This window comes from Lolium rigidum, chromosome 5 (genome assembly GCF_022539505.1).
Source record: "Lolium rigidum isolate FL_2022 chromosome 5, APGP_CSIRO_Lrig_0.1, whole genome shotgun sequence".
NCBI classification, from domain to species: Eukaryota; Viridiplantae; Streptophyta; class Magnoliopsida; order Poales; family Poaceae; genus Lolium; species Lolium rigidum.
Window position 1 is genome coordinate 24,561,052 of NC_061512.1, and position 19,194 is coordinate 24,580,245.

The 19,194-nt window shown below is 46.0% G+C and overlaps 3 protein-coding genes across 3 annotated transcripts; 1 reads left to right on the top strand and 2 right to left on the bottom strand.

The window, feature by feature from the left end:
- Positions 1-3,390: 3,390 nt before the first annotated feature.
- LOC124655743 (flowering locus K homology domain-like) lies at positions 3,391-9,154 on the bottom strand (the record flags this gene model as incomplete). The annotated part of the gene is made up of 6 exons (XM_047194594.1): positions 3,391-3,764; positions 4,345-4,533; positions 4,642-4,932; positions 5,010-5,158; positions 5,832-6,078; positions 8,759-9,154. Coding segments are annotated over 6 exons (1,464 nt in total), but the record flags the coding sequence as incomplete, so codon positions are not given.
- An 843-nt stretch (positions 9,155-9,997) lies between these two features.
- On the top strand, positions 9,998-14,140 carry LOC124652565 (ureidoglycolate hydrolase-like). Its single transcript, XM_047191603.1, has 12 exons — positions 9,998-10,224; positions 10,353-10,438; positions 10,855-10,929; positions 11,260-11,388; positions 11,644-11,730; positions 11,854-12,056; positions 12,135-12,237; positions 12,325-12,416; positions 12,873-12,935; positions 13,017-13,257; positions 13,437-13,477; positions 13,693-14,140. Exons 1-12 carry the CDS (start codon positions 10,021-10,023, stop codon positions 13,788-13,790), a joined length of 1,422 nt encoding a protein of 473 aa, XP_047047559.1. The 5' UTR covers positions 9,998-10,020; the 3' UTR covers positions 13,791-14,140.
- Positions 14,141-15,560: 1,420 nt separating this feature from the next.
- On the bottom strand, positions 15,561-18,779 carry LOC124656641 (pentatricopeptide repeat-containing protein At1g10270-like). The gene has a single exon (XM_047195350.1). It carries the CDS (start codon positions 18,777-18,779, stop codon positions 15,936-15,938), a length of 2,844 nt encoding a protein of 947 aa, XP_047051306.1. The 3' UTR covers positions 15,561-15,935.
- Positions 18,780-19,194: the final 415 nt, after the last annotated feature.

Consider the following 19,194-nt stretch of genomic DNA (forward strand, 5'->3'; position numbering starts at 1 on the left):
ATAATACTAGTGGAACGGTGTTTCATTGGTGTTATATCGGACTTGCATACTACACCATGCAGTGGTATGTCGGGTCACCACGAGCAAAGCATGACCAACACCAGAATGCCATGGGTGTTAGGTTCCTTACAATGTAATCTAGATTATTGACTCTAGTGCAAGTGGGAGACTGTTGGAGATATGCCCAAGAGGCAATAATAAAAGTGGTTATTATATATCTTTATGTTTATGATAAATATTTATATACCATGCTATAATTGTATTAACCGAAACGTTGATACATGTGTGATATGTAAACAACAAAGAGTCCCTAGTATGCCTCTTAACTAGCTTGTTGATTAATGGATGATTAGTTTCATAATCATGAACATTGGATGTTATTAATAACAAGGTTATATCATTGTATGAATGATGTAATGGACACACCCAATTAAGCGTAGCATAAGATCACGTCATTAAGTTTTTTGCTATAAGCTTTCGATACATAGTTACCTAGTCCTTATGACCATGAGATCATGTAAATCACTTATACCGGAAAGGTACTTTGATTACATCAAACGCCACTGCGTAAATGGGTGGTTATAAAGGTGGGATTAAGTATCCGGAAAGTATGAGTTGAGGCATATGGATCAACGAGTGGGATTTGTCCATCCCGATGACGGATAGATATACTCTGGACCCTCTCGGTGGAATGTCGTCTAATGTCTTGCAAGCATATGAATAAGTTCATAAGAGACCACATACCACGGTATGAGTAAAGAGTACTTGTCAGGAGGCGAGGTTGAACAAGGTATAGAGTGATACCGATGATCAAACCTCGGACAAGTAAAATATCGCGTGACAAAGGGAATTGGTATCGTATGTGAATGGTTCATTCGATCACTAAAGTCATCGTTGAATATGTGGGAGCTATTATGGATCTCCAGATCCCGCTATTAGTTATTGGTCGGAGTGAGTACTCAACCATGTCCGCATAGTTCGCCAACCGTAGGGTGACACACTTAAAGTTGGATGTTGAAATGGTAAAACTTGAATATGGAATGGAGTTCGAATATTTGTTCGGAGTCCCGGATGAGATCCCGGACATCGCGAGGAGTTCCGGAATGGTCCGGAGAATAAGATTCATATATAGGATGTCATTTTATGTGATTTAAAATGATGCGGAAGGTTCTATGGAAGGTTCTAGAAGGTTCTAGAGAAGTCCGGAAGAAACCACCAAGGAAGGTGGAGTCCCGGAGGGACTCCACCTCCATGGCCGGCCAACCCTAGAGGGGAGGAGTCCCAAGTGGACTCCCCAAAGGGGCCGGCCACCCCCCACATGGAAGGGGGGAATCCCACCCCAAGTGGGATTCCCACCTTGGATAGGTTTCCCTATCACATGGAAGGTTTTTGGTTCGGGTCTTATTCGAAGACTTGTAGTCCAACACTTGGGGCTTCCACCTATATAATGAGGGGCCAAGGGGGGGGGCCGGCCACCCCAAGACCACAAGCCGGCCGCACCCCCTAAGTGGTCGGCCACCCCTCCCAAACCCTAGCCTCCCCCTCTCCTCCATAGCTCCCGCGTGCTTTAGCGAAGCTCCGCCGGAGTTCTCCACCGCCACCGACACCACGCCGTCGTGCTCGTCGGATTCAAGAGGAGCTACTACTTCCGCTGCCCGCTGGAACGGGAGGTGGACGTCGTCTTCATCAACAACCGAACGTGTGACCGAGTACGGAGGTGCTGCCCGTTCGTGGCGCCGGTGATCAAGATCTTCTACACGCTTTTGCAAGCGGCAAGTGAACGTCTACCGCAGCAACAAGAGCCTCATCTTGTAGGCTTTGGAATCTCTTTAAGGGTGAGACTCGATAAACCCCTCGTTGCTACCGTCTTCTAGATTGCATCTTGGCTTGGATTGCGTGTTCGCGGTAGGAAAAATTTTGTTTTCTATGCAACGTTATCCTACAATGTCTGGATCCAACAATGACATGAACGTCCTAAACTGCTCCCCGATCTTTTCCAAGCTTGTTGAGGGTCATGCTCCCCCGGTGGACTATGTGATCAATGGTCGGCACTACAACAAAGGATACTACCTTGCAGACGGTACCTATCCAAAGTGGGCAACATTTGTGAAGACTATCTCGAAACCTAGCACCCCCAAACTTTGCGAGTTTGTCAAGAAACAAGAAGCTTGCCGAAAAGACGTCGAGCGTGCATTTGGTGTCCTCCAGCAGAGATTTGCTGTCGTCCGGTTCCCCGCTATAACTTGGTCCAAAGATCAGATGTGGGAGGTGATGAACTGTTGTGTGTGCCCACACAATATGATTATTGAAAATGAGCGAAAACATCTGGTTCCTCTGGCTGAGCAACAAGCACCATATGAGAGAGAGGATCCTCTTGCACAGCCTAATCACCAGGTGCCTCCATCATGGGCCGCCTTCATTGCTATGCGCCAGGAGATTCGAGACTCTACAATGCATCACTCGCTGCAAGATGATCTGATGGAGCACATATGGACGCTCCGAGGCAACGCCAACGCCGACGCCAACTAGTCTGTCATAATTTGTTTGAAAAATTGTGAAATTGTGTGCTTCATTTGTTTCAGCACTTGTTAAACATTGTCGGAATTTGATTCAGCAATTTTCGTACTCTTGCTCGCCGAACTTGTTAAATTTTATGTTAAATTTGTTTGAAATATGTCAAATGGTCGAGGTTGGGGGTTTCCTGGCGGGGGGACGACTGGAACTTCGGCGCTCCCCAGGCTAAATCTTCCTTCAATCCGGACGAAAATTTCGCCGGATTTGGGCGTGGGGAGCGCCAACGAGTGGAGATGCTCTAAAGCTCGGCGCTTAGTATGGATCAAATGCAGTAGTAGATGGAGTGGCTCTTTCAATGCATTAACTGCCACTTATTGCTACTCCGAAGGCAAGTGAAGAAGATGAAGCGGTAAGGGTGAGATCAGGGCAAGGTTGGTGCAGCGTGCCTTTATATATACAACACTTGTAGGCATACTAGATCCAAAGGCAAGTAAAGAAGATGAGGGGGCGGTAAGGGTGAGATGAGGCCAGGAGCAGTGGTCACACAAAAGGATGGCTTCACATGTCAACGTAGATGACACATGCTGAAAGAGTACCCACAAAGCACAAGATTGTGCACCCCAACTTGGATGAAAATCTATAGTCATCGATGGACTTTTAAGTTCAGGGTTTACGATTATGTTTTGCTTAATTAGCTACTCCGTACTTAGTTAACTTTGTAGCGAAACTAGATAGTAGAGTAGTCCTTTGGAGTTTGGACTCCATTCTGCAATGCAGCTGCTGAAAGAATCATTCAGTCACATTCCGCCACCACAACAGGCGACAGCAGCATAGTGACAACCAGGAGATCCAGGACATCGTAGGTTAATTACTAAGTTTACAGCATGCTGAAAAGCAAGTAAACAAGGTATCAGAGAACAGTTGTCACTGGCGTCAGAGCAGAGTTTACACCACCAGAAGATAGGAAAACCTAATAATCTCTCACGTTCTCAACAGATTAACAGGCGGAACAACAAAACCAAGTACGTCACTAAACCCTAGGATGTTTGATGCGACAACTAGTAACCGTAGTTCGGCGGGTAGTGCGCGCCATAGCTTCCTCCATTGTGAGGGGCAGGACCTGCACTGCCTGGAGGGGATCCATACGACGGTCCTCCATACTGCGGGTATGAGTTGTAGCTTGAGTCAAGTGGTTGGGAGGGAGCAGGACCAGGTGGAGGAACTTGCGGAGAAGCTTCAGCCATGAAATTCTGCAAGGAAAGGATGGGGATGATCGATTAGAAAGAAGACACAACAACTTCTGCAATGAGACAATTAAAAGATGGATGACAGAAATTGGTTATGTTACAATATATGATAGTATTGGCTAGATTTTCTTGTAGAATGGGACGATTCAGTGGCAGTATTGTAGCTTCCGAAATAGTAATTTCAACCATGGAAAATAAGCCATGTATCCACCTAAACACAGATTCAAGTGCAACAAGGATTTTCCTCTTCAATTTGTGCAACATATTCCATGCACATCTCAAGTGTATGGATACTTTTGATTATGTCTATGTATATTGAACATCCTATAGGTAAAGCAAATCAATTGACCACTATGGAATATGGATGCGATCGTGCACTCGTGCTCCAACGTTCAATCCAATGAAACTAGTTGGCACGTCAGGTGGTCTAGGTTAAATACGTTGCTAAATATATCGCGATGACAATGTGAGACCTAAACTAGAAACAGATCCTCACCACATCACACATGTATTTTTTAGCCTGAATGCAGAGGATGAATGCACGTGGAAACTGATGCAATCTTAAGAGAACAAATGGAAATACCTTGATCAGCTGCTGAGCAGTCTGAACTTGTGAAGCACTCCCTACAATCTCGACCGTCATCTCTCCAGGAACACCTTCTTGAATACTTACTGTTGCACCACTATGCTTGCGGATGTAGCTAATATTGGCACCAGCAGACCCAATCACAGCATCAACATAGGAAAGAGGAACTTGCATCTTTTGGGCAATCTGTCAATAAAACCAAACAAAAATGGGAGAAAACAAGTGTAAGCGATAGAATTAATAGGCATGCAAACACCTCATGTTTTCATAATGGTCAAATTTATAGCAACTAACTTGAGAAGACCCATGTGGTAGGTGTTGATTCCCTGAGGAAGGAGGAGCACCAGTTGGATGTGCATCACGTCCATATGAAGAAATCCCGTAGTGTGGTTGCTTTTCCACAGGGTGTGCATCAGGAGGAGGATAATAGTTATCTTGTGGTCTTGGAGGCATAAAATGTTGATTCCCGCCATAACCAGGAGGGCCGCTGGGCGGAATGTTTGGTGGATGACTCCAGGGTGGAGGAGGACCCCACTGCTGAGGCGCAGGCATAGGTTGCTCTCTGGGCACATTGTGCACTTTCATCTGTCAAGAAGACAAGTTATGCTTATCGGATACTGCATCCAAGCAAAACAATAAACTGCATAACAGAATTCACTTACCTGCATTTCAAACAGAGGGAGAACACTACGGTCCACAAGAAATTTTCTCAAATGGTTTGCAATCAGTTCCACTGCTTTGTGAACATCATTGGGTTCACCTTGTATCTCGACAACTCTGTCATCATTTAATGCCACAGGTGGCACATTCTCTGTGAAGGAGAAAATGTCAAATATGTGACGCTTTAAATATGCATCATGAGCACGTACATGCGAAACTAAGCCTTGTAAATTTTCAGTACAATTGATCAGCCATGATCTAGCAAGCCAAGCAGAAAGGTGCATACAGAAACAATGCTAGAATTATCATGCCGCCAAGCCAAGGGAGATGGCAAATGTTAGGTACACTCTTGCATGTATCTTAAATATCAGATTCTAGCATCTATCACCCAGCAGTTGTTGTACCTGCTATGCAATATGCATGCATGTCCGAGAATTCCATATTTTCAAATGTTTTTAGCAAATAAGAAAATGGTTGATTCACAAAGTACGCTAATCATAAACCATGAGCATTACCAGCTTATAGTACATTGCAATTTTCTCAATCAACAAATAAACTAGGTAACATTTGGAAGTACACATGATTCCTACATAGGGCGTCAATCACCTGATTCATACCAAAAAAAAATATCATGCAAGACAAGTCACAATGTATACAGGTAATTAGTTTGATGACACAAACTGCATATTGTGTATAGCCAGTAAAACTAGAAAGGAAAATTCATGGCCCAGTAGAGGAGAAGCAAAGAGCTACAATTCGGTGGAAATATGGAGAAGCATTGTCTAACTGAGACAACAACAATGCAGGGGAAATATGAATCTTACCAAGAATGCGGAGAGCACATTTTGAAGCATCCTGTATGGATTTAATGGTTGCCCCTTGCTTGCCAATCAGGCTGCCAGCTTGGGAAGCTGGCACAAGTAGCCGTGTTGGCCCTACAGGACCAGCACCTCTCTGAGGCTGCTCAGATTCACCATCTAAACCATCTGTTATTCTATTATGTACTCTCAGCAAACCATCAACAGCTGGAGGAACCAGTGCATCCGGTTCATCCTTTGCCGAAATCATTACCTTTAAACAAGAAAACATGGTCGAGATGTCAGCAAGGAGGCACACAAATATTTTGCATACAGATGGATAATACAGGAAAACACTAATTAGTAGCAATATGCACAAGCAATGAGGAGACATGCCATAGCAAGGATAGAACATATATTTCCATCCTACATTAGTTCAATGAAATGAATACACCTGCTACCCCAAGAACAAAATAATCAAAATGATGCATGCTGCTAAAAAAATTGAAGGGCATCCACATCTGTAAACCTCCTACATCTGATTCAGCCAACGCAAAAAACAGCTTATGTTCAGTAGGCAGGTTTCCGAATATTAGCAAAATTTATCAAAGATAGGTTAGTTAGGGCATATTTGGTCCATTGCTGTGATCCACTGTGGAATGCAATTATGGTTACTCTTTCTGGTAAAACTTATGTTACATTTTTCAAATTAGTCAACAAATGCAAACGCATGAGTTTACATTGTGAGTGCATATCCTCAAAATTGTAAATAAGATCATGACATCTGATGGTGAAGTTGTTATGCAGAAATACAGAATAACTGAGTGTTGCTTCAACCATTAAGGAGCAACATTTCCCAGAATTTTTTCACCCAACTGGATAGATTTGCTTATCATTACTGTTATATATGTTAACCGGGAATGATTTGAATTACTTGCATATTACAGAAAAAGTACCACATGGCATGTTTACTTGCTGTTGATGGGCATGCACTTATATAATTTCAATTTTTTAAGATATGGTTATTTTCTGAAAGAACCATCTATGGCTTACGAAATTGTTAGGATTAAGCTATTTTGCCCCCGTAAAATTTTGCCAACTGAATTCCTTTTGGCAAAACAATCAAATGGGTCATGGAATTACCAGACAATATGTGGAGCTTCTTGACAGTCATCTTCATCCAATACTCAAAAGACTTAAAATCGTATTTGCAGCAGAGGAGCACAAAACTGAACTCTGGTAACCATGACTGCATCTATTTTGGATACGAAAAAGGGATTTGACTTGAGGCCTTAGACTGCAGTGAGAACCTGCAAAGATTAGTTTGTTACTGTTATCGCCACTATTAAGTCTTCCACTTAAGTGTCATTCAATAGTTTGCTCCTTTTTAGTATTAGAGGTTCTTTACTTGTGCAGAAATTTCTATGAATAGTAGCATGAGTATGGATTATGTTGCACTTGTTATAGACAACAATTTGGTAGCATGAATTATAGATTTGCATCAGTATTCACGCTGATAACTGATTAGCTCTTTTTGTAGCATGAACCAAAAACAATCCGCAACCTTCATGACTAAATCTAAGAGCTTGCTAGGATTGGCATTATAATTTACACATAATGTTTGCACGTTGGCCCAAAACAGTGCTACCATATGACCAATCACTATTTTTTCTAGTATTTCTGAGTGCAACAATTACTTGATCTACGTAGAGAACCAGAATTATGCATAGCTGCTTCCCAAATAATTAAGTCTTAGTTAGTATAAAAGCAACACCAAAATATTATGTTGCTCCTTGCTGCAACAAAGGCATACAGCTGTTCCATTTTAGCAAGTGATTGTTATTGCATAAATTTTCATTATCCATATCATATATAAAAAGTTGATATGATATATTTGATGCCCCAACCTTTATGAATTATGAACCCTCCATCAGATTTAACAGTATACCCCAGATTCACCAGTCTAACTATCTTTAATAATTCATAAGAATGAACAAAATTGCATCTCTTCAGAACTCAAGAAAAGTAGGGATTCCTATTTGAACACTTGGTTCCTATTTCCTAAATAGAGCAACATCGATCTGCAACTACAAATGTGGCATTGTCAAAAAAGTATTAAATATCAGAAACCAGTTCATATTTCATGTCTAAGATTTTTTATAAAGTTCACGAGACTTATAATGGCTTTAATCTGTCAATTACTATAGACATCTACTAATCAACTATCATAGCACACTGAGAGAGTATTTTCGATTCTAGCACAAGTTTGCCCTGCCAGATATTTGGCTACCCAAAAAAAATTGTTGAGGTTTTGGTTGCTTATAAGTTGGCCAACATTAGCAAGAAAAATGAACTAGAGTGGGTAAAGAGCCATTGGCATGCCAAAAAAATTGGCGACCATAAGACCATTTTTTTGGGTCATGACTACAAAGTTTGTAAAGTGAGCTTTCACCACCATCCAAACATACCCTATGGCAAGACACAGAAACGTTCTGGACTTCTGAAAAACTTGTAAGGACCGTGAGAAGGCAACCACAAAAACATAATACAATTGTAAGGTGATGTATAGTACATGAATGACATCCTTTTTTTAGTCAATAGAAATGAAAGACTTCCAAGGCTCCTAGCAAATTGATCCTCAAGATAGCCACAAAAACGGGTAGCCATTATACCGCGAACGCATAGACCTAAAGAGATCAATAAGTACCTAGCACATTCAATTTAGAAGATAGCCACATCAACGAAAAATATTTACCAACATACTACGAAATCATATACATGCATGGTTATCCTAAAGCAACTACGAAACAGAAAGAATTACTCACAAAAGCAACAGGTTAGACTTGGCTTTGGACATGTATTCAGGACGCCAACAAGGCCACAGCTACTTTGGACATCATAAACATCATGACGCTAACAACAACTCAACACGATGCAAGAGGTAAGCAACTTACAGTCCTCTCTGGAACACCTGGCGGGCCATCAAGGATCTTGATGCGGGCTCTGGACTCCTCACACATCCTCTTGATGAACTCCCCCTTGCGGCCAATGACAGCACCCACCTTCTGGGCAGGAACCAGCACGCGGAACACGCTCTCCCCGGGCCACCCCGGCCACTTCTTCTCCTCCATCTCCACATCGGCCAGCTGCTCGGCCCCAGCTTCCCCGCCCGCAACGTTCGCTGGCTCCTCGAGGCCCTCTGCATTCTCATCGTTCACATCCGCCTGCGCTTCCTCATTCGGGTCCTCAGACTCTTCGTTGGTTTGGGCTTGGAGTTCCTGGTCAGACGGCATCTCCGGTTCTTCCTGCACATCGCTGGCAGGATTGGCTTGTTCCTCACTGGTGACACCAGCTGGGATCTCGTGCTCGACGGCCGCAGAAGGCCCGTCCATGTTCCCTGGGAGCACTGCGCACACAACAACACAAAACAATTGTCAGCCGAAACGGAGTAGTAGAATAAATTCTATGCATGGACCCGCGAGACGCTAGCCGCAGCGCACAAAACCTAAGCGTGTATCATGGAATAACCAGCTGAACCGACCAAATCCTGCTCCAGACCAAGCGAAGCACGGAAACACCGCGGATCCACGGAAAACCCTAGCGCGTGGCCGAGCAGCGCCGCCGAGAACGCGGGACCTCCCTAACCCTAAATCCCCGAGCACTGCGGCGCGCCCAAGCGGCGGAACCCCGAATAGCGCGTCCGGACCGGAAGCAACCCGCCACGCGAGCACGAGCGCAGAGCACAGGGATACAGTCCCCGTCCCCGCCGCCAGCGAGTTCTTCGCCCCGCGAGCAAGCTACGGAGTTACGGGTGGACGAGACAGCGAGCGTGAGCGCGAACCTTGTGGGGATGCAGGAGCAGGCCTCGCCGGAGAGGAAGCGCCGCCGCCGCCGCCGCCGCCGCCGGAGAGGGTTTTGACGGGAGGGAAGGGGGAGCACGGGAGAGGATTTGGGAGCGCGTGTGGTGCGCCCGTGCCCCTGCGTCTTCTCTTCTTAACTCATCAAGCTCAGAGTCGGACGGCCGGCCCATGCAAGTTCTCATGGGCCTCCGTGGGCCTCATCTCCGCGGGCCGCGCTTCCCTCGTGGGCCGTGGGGCCCACCTTGCCGATAGTGCCCGAGTAGTTTAGTTCGTGGACTCATGTCGTCTTCCTCGCCACACCGCACCACTGCAGTCAGTCAGTGCCGTCGCGTCATCTCCCACCTCCAGCCGCGGAAATGCTCCCCTCCTTCCTCTCCCTCCTCGTCGCCGTCCTCGCCGCCGGCGCCGCGGCCGCGTCCCAGGGCCACGACGACGGCGCGGCGGCGCAGCGGACGATGGAGGAGTTCGCCGGCTTCCCCGCCTCCGACGACCCCTTGCGCGTCTACTCCGAGGGCGGCGACTCCCCCTTGCGCGTCGACTCCGCCGGGCTCCAGCGCCAGGTAAAGGAACCGTCTGACTGTCACGGAAGCTCGCTCTGCTGCCCCGGCCGACCGTGCCAGTGGAATGTGATCGGAGGGAATGGGGTTGGCAATGTTGTGATGCGTTTTCCTCCTCTTTGGTTGCGCAGATTGATGAGCTGGCCTCGTTCTCCGACTCGCCCGCGCCGTCCGTGACGCGGGTTCTGTACAGCGACAGGGACGTGCAAGCTCGGCGGTGAGGATCCCACGCCCAGCTCGGAATCCCCGTGCTACTAGTTGCTCCTGAGAATTAGCTATCTTCCCTGGTCGCGCGAGTTAGCAAGTATAGTTGCAATCAGTATAGCTTCGATTGCCTTTACTCTGTACTCTGTAGCATCTGCAGGATAACCTGAGTTTGCTTCAAACCAAACAATCCCATTATTCGATTTACATACATTTGATCAATCTGACCTATTATGGCTTCAATTCACGTTGCTTCTGATTTCAGAGTGCCCGTCAATTTTTTAACTGTTAGTTTTTTTTTTTTTTTGAGAATTTTTAACTGTTAGTACTATGTGTAAACACAACCATACATGTTTTCGGCCCCTTATAATGTGCTTATCTGGCTGGTGGCTGCCTACGCTGATCATCACTTCTTCTCTCATTGTACAGGTATATAAAAGGGATAATGAAACAACTTGGCCTTGTTGTTCGAGAAGATGCAGTTGGCAACATATTTGGCCGCTGGTGAGTTTATGTTTGGCACCTCTGGTTTCTGTTGTTCGTATATTGTCTGACTTCGGAAGTTGTTAGCGATGGGCAATGGCAAACATTTATTTAGAAAATGAGTTTTGATGAAGTTCCCTGCTTTGCGGTTGGAGACTTGGAGTAGTAACTTCACCATGCAGCTCATTTTCTTTGCTTGAGTTGCCAAACCGATAACTTCTTGGCATGATAGCAAGGGGAGCATAAGATGATGTTCCATTTATGAAACATGTCAGGATATGAACAAAAGGAACATATTTGTGCTGGCTAATTATGTTTCACACTGTAACGCTGTGTACTTTTCTACTACAGGGTGGGTTCTGAGGCGGATCTCGGAGCAGTTGCAACTGGTTCTCATGTTGATGCCATCCCATTTTCAGGCAAATATGATGGGGTCGTTGGCGTTCTGGGTGCTCTTGAGGCAATCAGTGTGCTACAACGGTACAAATGCTGCCTATAAGTATCTTCCACCATTTGTGAAATACTTTTCTATTCTTTTTGCTTGATATTTGGCCATTGTCCATGTTATGGCTAACTGAGGTCACATAAAGCTATACAAATATTATTTTAGTTATGTCACCATATTGAAGAAAACCTGGCATGTTTTCAGGCAACTTGGGCTTTATAAATGTGAACTCCATTGTTGTTTTCATCTTGATGCGAACCTTACATGCTTGGCTTGCATATGCCATACAGGTCGGGTTTCCAGCCAAAAAGATCATTGGAGGTCATTATGTTTACATCAGAGGAGCCTACACGATTTGGAATCAGCTGCTTGGGAAGGTTCGCCCTCATTTACCATAAGTTACATGTTATCTTAGGAAATGATATCAATGCTGCTTGTGCTAATTGTGGCACAGTCCTAGTTTGTCGAGTCTCATCTTTGCACACCTTCAAAATATGCAGCCGCTTAATGGCAGGGAGCAAGGAACTAGCTCAATCACTAAAAGGGACATTTGACAACCAGAATATATCATTTGTTGATGCTGCTCACTCTGCTGGCTACAAGATACACCCAGAGGATCTACATAATGTGTTCTTGAACCAAGATACATATTTTGCTTTTATAGAATTGCACATTGAACAGGGTCCCATCTTGGAAAAAGAAGGTTGCATTTCTTTTAGTTAAATTAATATATGTGGGGATCTAAATCATTCTTACTCACATCTTCTGTTCTTAACAATAGGTATTCCAATTGGCGTTGTAACTGCTATTGCTGCTCCTGCAAGTATTAAGGTGGAGTTTGAAGGAAACGGTGGTCATGCTGGAGCAGTGCTCATGCCCGCAAGGTTAGCATTTCCATCAATTTTTTTGGCGTTATTATTGAAGCGTCCCCACATTCATGTATGGTAAAGAGTTAAAGAAGTGTTTTACAGAAATGATGCTGGGTTGGCGGCAGCTGAGCTTGCATTAGCACTTGAGAAACATGTTTTGGAATCAGGATCAATTGATACGGTTGGCACTGTTGGTAAGTCTGATAAATTGGCTCATGAAAATTTGATTTGCAGCTGGATGTTTTGAATCTGGTTAATAGGATGCCTATGCTCCATTTTTGAAGTTGCCTTCGTTTTAGTCTGCATACACCCTTTCTTTGACCATGTCTTCTGTACAAAAAAAAAGTGCAGCGGATGAAATGCAGAATATGTATCATATTTAGCTAAGCTATGAGATTAGACTTGCAACTTGAAACTATGAAAATATTTTGATGTCATTGTTTCTGTGAGACAAATATTTTGATGTAAATAGAAATTGTGAGCATGGTTTATAATGTTCTAACCTGTCGGATAGATTCTCTTATTTGTTTGAGTGCATTTTGATTGCGAGAGGATATTTATGCAGGCAGTGGTCAGCCAATACATTAAGAAGATTGTTAAGGATTTGCTTGTCACATCTTGCTTTCCACTAACAGATTATTCTCCTATAGGTATTCTGCAGCTACATCCAGGAGCTATCAATAGCATCCCAAGCAAATCACACCTGGAAATTGGTAAGAACCTGTTTCTTTCGATACAAGCAAGTCACTAATATATATTTTTTCAACCAGTAATCCACAATATCTTATGTACAGATATCAGAGATATTGATGAGAAAAGAAGGAATGATGTCATTGAGAAGGTTCACCAATCTGCAATTGACATATCAAAGATCCGTGGAGTCGAGCTCTCGGAATTCAAGATCATCAACCAGGATCCACCTGCTCTTTCTGACAAATCAGTCATTAATGCAATGGAAATTGCCGCAAAACAGTTGGGTCTAGAATACAAATTGATGATCAGCAGAGCTTACCACGATTCGCTTTTCATGGCCAGGTGAAGTATGAGGTCCCGACAGGGATTTTCCCGTTTGTTGGATTCATTTCTAACATGTATCAAATATTCCTGCTAGAAACATTTGGAATGCGGTGTTCTACTTCATTTCAAGCACTATTTTAGCTAGCTTTCATTGTGAATACCCTCGAGTGACATGTGTGCATGCCTTTGCTTTGCAGAATCTCACCAATGGGTATGATCTTCATTCCCTGCTACAAAGGTTTGTATTCCACCCCTCCGCGGCACTCTATCATACGGAGTACTTTATTTCAAATAACTAAGATACCACAATGCTCGAGATATGATAAAGTCTGATACCAATTCAGAAGTACATGTCAGATTTCTCTTTTTTACTGTGATATCCTGGTGCATACTTTGTGTGTTTGTCAGAATTTTCCTATCTGAACAGTACTAAACCCATCTTTATGGTTGCAGGATACAGCCACAAGCCCGAGGAGTACGCGTCGCCGGAGGACATGGCAAACGGAGTTCAGATGTTAGCCTTGACGATGGCCAAACTGTCATCAGAGTAAGCACGGCACGGGGAGGAATCAAGGGGGAGTATTATTACCCAATAATATGCTGTGTATCAGCTGCCTCGACGCAACCTCATCGCGCATGCATATGAAGTCATGATTCATTCTTCCGGGATAATATCTTGATGGGCAAAATATAAGTAAATACCATGTGATTTCAGCAGTGCCTTGCTTTCATAGCATGGTGATGTGGCAAAGAGGCTTACAGGGCAGGCCTGTAATGTGTAGTACTTACTATAAAAATCAGATTGCTTACGTAGGCACACGTTCATCATTATCAAACCCATGTCTCGATATTTCTACTAATGTTTTCTGGAGGAAAACAAAGTCCAATATTTTGAAAACTATATAATTATTATATTCTCTATATTGCAAGTTAACATTTTGAAAGAAAAAATAGTTTGGTATTTTAAATACCAGCTTCAACATTTCAAAACTATATTCGATACATATTTATTTTGAAAATAGATCAACATCTTGGAAAAGAGTGGATTCAAAGAAGAACATACTTCTGTAAATTCTCATTTTTACAATTTTCCTACAATTTTGTTAACTCTCCTTTGCCTCCAAAGTTCAGCCACCTATATTGCACATTGCTTGGAGTCCCGTACTGTTTGGTGTTGTAGGTGCAATATTTCTCAGATGTATTCTCTTCTACTGACAATATTTGCGTCAAACTGAATTCCACCCAGATGTACTCTCTCTTCTACTGACAATATTTGCGTCAAACTGAATTCCAAAGAGTTTGAAACGCTTTCGATGGCTTACAACTGTATGCATCAGCATTTTATCGACGCAACCAACAAATTCAGTAAATGCTTATTCGTCCAACACATAACACCTAAGTATGAGATAAATAATTTTGGGTAAACAGAACAACAAATATCTGTGATCAATTGCAGCCAGACAGGAAGATAGGTAGTACTCCCTCCATCCAAAAAAACAACTTGCTCAACTTTTTCTAGATACAGATATGTATCTATAACTAAAATGTATTTTCACACAACGGGTTCATATGCTCAGAGTCTTGTGCATTTTTCCAGAACCAGCATAAGCTATGTGGCTATGTTTAATATATAGATAAAGTGGCTGCAGCAACAAGCCATCAACTTGAATAGAGGACCATGACTTGCTAAGTTATTTAGCTTGAAGATAGCAAAAGCATCAGCGAAAAATGAAGGCTACCAGTAAAAATGGTCCAGCCTAGCACCTGAAACAAGAACGATATATATTCTAACCTATCAAGCAATCGCAAACAAGTTTCCGGGAAACTCACAGAGATGAACAATCATCAAAATGCACACATGATACTAGAAAGCTTCATAACTTGTGGTATGATGCAACAAAAAACTGTTTTGAAGGTCCAGTTACTACTTGTGTTAGTGAATTGGTCGCCGAAGGGAAGTGAGCACCATCCACAAATTGCTTCACCCAGACGTAACATCAAAGGTGGAGAGAGTTTTTTTTTTTAATGAACGAAGTATGCAGAGTAGATTGGAATCATATCTAGTCAACTGTATAACTTAGATAGCAACAACAATATAGTTTGTCCACGCCCAAAAAACTGACAGTCAGATAAAAGTTATTTGCTATGTTACTACTGTACAATGATAAAGTTAACTCAAATATGGTCTGCACGGAAGAATCAAAGATGCCTTGGGGAACTGTAGATTTAAAGTTAACATGGCAACTGCCAACAAGGCAACAACAGATGGCTATGTATCTGTTGGAAAAACAAAAACAAAGGACACAGAGATTAGAATGAGGTTATGAAGAGAGTTATTATTTACTTAAGACGCCCACATGGCTGGACTCTAAAATTACACCACAAGCAGTAGAAGGCTAACAACGTAGAGGGAAAACGCCTAGGACAGAGAATGCCAGCAGCCTGGGCTCTGTTCCCCTGGATTGCAACCATGCACCAGCTTGTTATGAATAAAGACAACAGCTGTTTCACAATGCCCCATGAATATCACTGCGGTCTACAAATATAACCAAACAGAATCACACAGGACGAAATAGGTGGATGGGGGTGGGGTGTTGTGGAATGAAACAGCATAACACTGTCTATATAGGACTACATGCGGTACCTATTGCTTAATTTAGAATATGTTTTCTTCCGAGCACAAAATTGCCAAAAAATTAGTACCGCTCAGCATACTTGACAGCCATTTCATCTGATGGCTGAGCACCAAAATCCTCATGCGGTGACTGAGTGCCCGATTTCACTCCGTCCTGAGTAGGAGACCCGAACTGACCATGCTGATTTCCAATGTGGCCATAGTGTGGCCGGCTCTGAGCAGTATCCAAACTAGACTGTGGTGCTTCAGGAGAACCAGAGTCCTGTGGCTGCGGGGTGCCAAATTTTTGTACGCCCTGAGGAGATCTAAACTGATCGTGTTGATTTCCTCTGTGGCCATAGTGTGGCAGGCCCTGAGCAGTGCACAAACTTGATTGTGGTGCACCATGAGCACCAGAATCCCACGGTGGCTGAGTGTCGAATTTCCGTCCGCCTTGAGGAGAAGATCCAAACTGATCATGTTGATTTCCTATGTGGCCATTGCGTGGTAGACTCTGAGCAGTGCCAAGACCATGTTGCGGTGCTTCAGGAGGAGCAAAAGGTGGCTGCGATGGCTGAGGTGCACCATACCCATACCGCTGCGCCTGATGAGTAATATAACTAGGCTGCTGCGCCTGATGAGTGTCATATCCATGTTGTTGCGCTTGATGAACATTATATCCAGGCTGTTGCGCCTGGTGAGTGCCATACCCAGGCTGTTGTGCCTGGTGAGCGCCATACCCAGGTTGCTGCGCCTGGTGAGCGCCATACCCAGGCTGCCCGGCATGGTGAGAGCCATACCCTGGCTGTTGGGCGTGCTGAGAGCCATACCCTGGCTGTTGCGCTTCGCGAGAGACATAACCTGGCTGTTGCGACTGATGAGAGACGTACCCTGGCTGCTGCACTTGTTGAGAGCCATACGCAGGCTGTTGCGCTTGGTGAGAGTCATACCCTGTCTGCCATTGACGAGATGTGTCATACCCAGGATGTTGAGTCCGATGAGCAACATCTGCTGATTGTTGCGGTCGAGGAGTGCCATATCCAAGCTGTTCAGGTTCCGAAGATACCCCCTTAGGTTGCAGCATTTTAGGTACACCATCACCATGGTGGAATGGTTGAGGAGAACCATATCCTGACTGGCCTTGTTGAGGTGTGTAGCTACCCCTTGTCTGATGATTAGATGCAAATCCCGGTAGTCCTCCCTGAGGTGAGGAACTCCAAGGGCGAAACTCTGGCCTTGGCTGAGGTGGCACAGGCACTGGCTTTTCTTCAAAAGCTTGCTCAATCTCCTCCTGGCGATCAGCATCCTTGAAAATCTCAACAGCATACTCATGGAACTCAGCTGGAGCGACAATGCCGCCTCTTGCCATGTCCCTCACCAAGTCCCGCGCTTTATCCAGTTCCCCTTCCTTGCAGGCCGCCTTGACCAGGATCTCAAAGGTGGCTGTGGACGGCTTAATCTCCTTGTCAGGCATCCTTCCATACACCTTCAAGGCATCTTCGATCCGGCCACCTTCTGTAAGCCCCTCAAACATCCGATTGAAGAAAGCGATATTGAATTTTGGTCCGTGCTCCCTCCCGTCTGCCATCTTGTGGAAGTACTGCATGGTGTCCTCGACACGCCCAGCCTTGAAGCACGAGTCGACGAGGTAGGTGTAGGTGTACACGTCGGGGAGCACTGACTTGCTCTCCATCTCCTCAAAGAGCTTCTCAGCCTCCTGGAGCATCCCGTTCTCGCAGAGCTTCCCGATGATGTTGTTATAGCAGGCGACGTCGAACTGGACGTTCTTCCTGGGCAGCCTGTGGAAGACCTCGATGGCGTCGTGGAACCTGCCCTCGTTGAAGCACCGGTTGACCATGACGGTGTAGGACTCGCTGTTGACGCCGATGAAGCTGGGCGGGTTGTGGTTGTCGATCATGGTCTCCCAGAGCTCGTCCCCCTCCTTGTGCTTGCCGTGCTTGAAGAGCGTCTGGAGGAGGACGTTGCAGGTGGCCGGCGTCATCTTGAAGTTCATGTCGAGGAGCGACCTGTAGCTGTCCATGGCCTCCTTGTCCATGCCTTTGGCCCAGTAGCCCTCCATGATGCCGGTGTGCACGACGCCGTCGTAGACGGTGGTCTTCTCGCGGAGCTCGGCGAAGAGTTCGAACGCCTTTTCCCAGTCGTCGAGCCGGATGTAGCCGTCGATGAGGTTCTTGTAGACGAGCGAGTCGGCGCCCTGGCCGCGGCTGAGCATGTCGCGCACGAGGTCGAGCGCGTCCTGGATGCGGCCGGCGGCGGCGAGGCCCTTGGTGAGGTGGCGGTAGGAGACGGCGGAGGGGGAGAAGGAGGTGGCGCCGTCGAGCATCTCCTGGTAGGCGTCGAGCGCCTGGTCGACCCGGCCGGCCTCGCAGTGCGCGAGGATGAGGGTGTTGTAGGAGACGACGTTGGGCACGATGCCGGAGCGGCGGAAGAAGAAGTCGAAGAGCGCGACGGCGTCGTCGTGGCGGGCCGCGCGGACCATGGAGGCGGCGATGGCGTTGCAGGTGAAGACGGTGGGGCGGACGCGGGAGGAGACGGCGGCGCGGGACTCGAGCGCGGCGCCGTCCAGGTCGCCGGAGCGGATGAGGGCCTGCACGCGGTTGTGGAGGCTGAGGCGCGGGCCGACGAGCGCCGAGGTGGTGTCGGGGAGGCGGGGCGCGTTGGGGTCCCGCGGGGCCGGCGGGGTGGCGTCGCGGCGGAGGGCGTGCAGCGGCGGCTCGATGCGCAGGCGGCGCTTGCGGCGGCGGCGCTCGGCGGCCGCTTCCTCGGCGGAGGAGAAGGCGAGGTGGCGGGATGGGGTGAGCAGCGGGGAGGCGAGGGCGGGCTGGGCTGTGGCGCGGGTGAGGAGGTGGGATGGGGTCGGGGAGAGGCGGCTGAGGAGGAGGAGACGGCGGTAGAGCGCCGCCATGGTTCCGAGGCGGCGGCGGCGGAGGAGCAGGGTGGACAGACAAGGCAGGCAGGGTTCCTGTGCGGTGGACGGCGAGGCGACGTGATCAAGCCAACACCATTTCCTTTCATCTCTGGGCTTGGGCTTGGGCTTTCATTGTTATACTTACGGCTTCCATTTCATCTGGACCAGATACCTTTCGGGCCCAACACGTCCTTGTGCGGCAACCAGTGAGTGACCCCATCGGGCTTCTCCTCCCTCCCAAGCTACTATCACCCCATTATCAAAAAAAAAAAAAAAAAAAAAAAAACAACCCAAACCTTTCTTGGCGCGCTACACGTGATCATCGGAGACTCTCGTCGTCGGTGGCTTTTTTTGAAAGCTCTGACAGGCTCCTACTGTCTTTGTATCAATGAATCAGAACACTTTATATGGT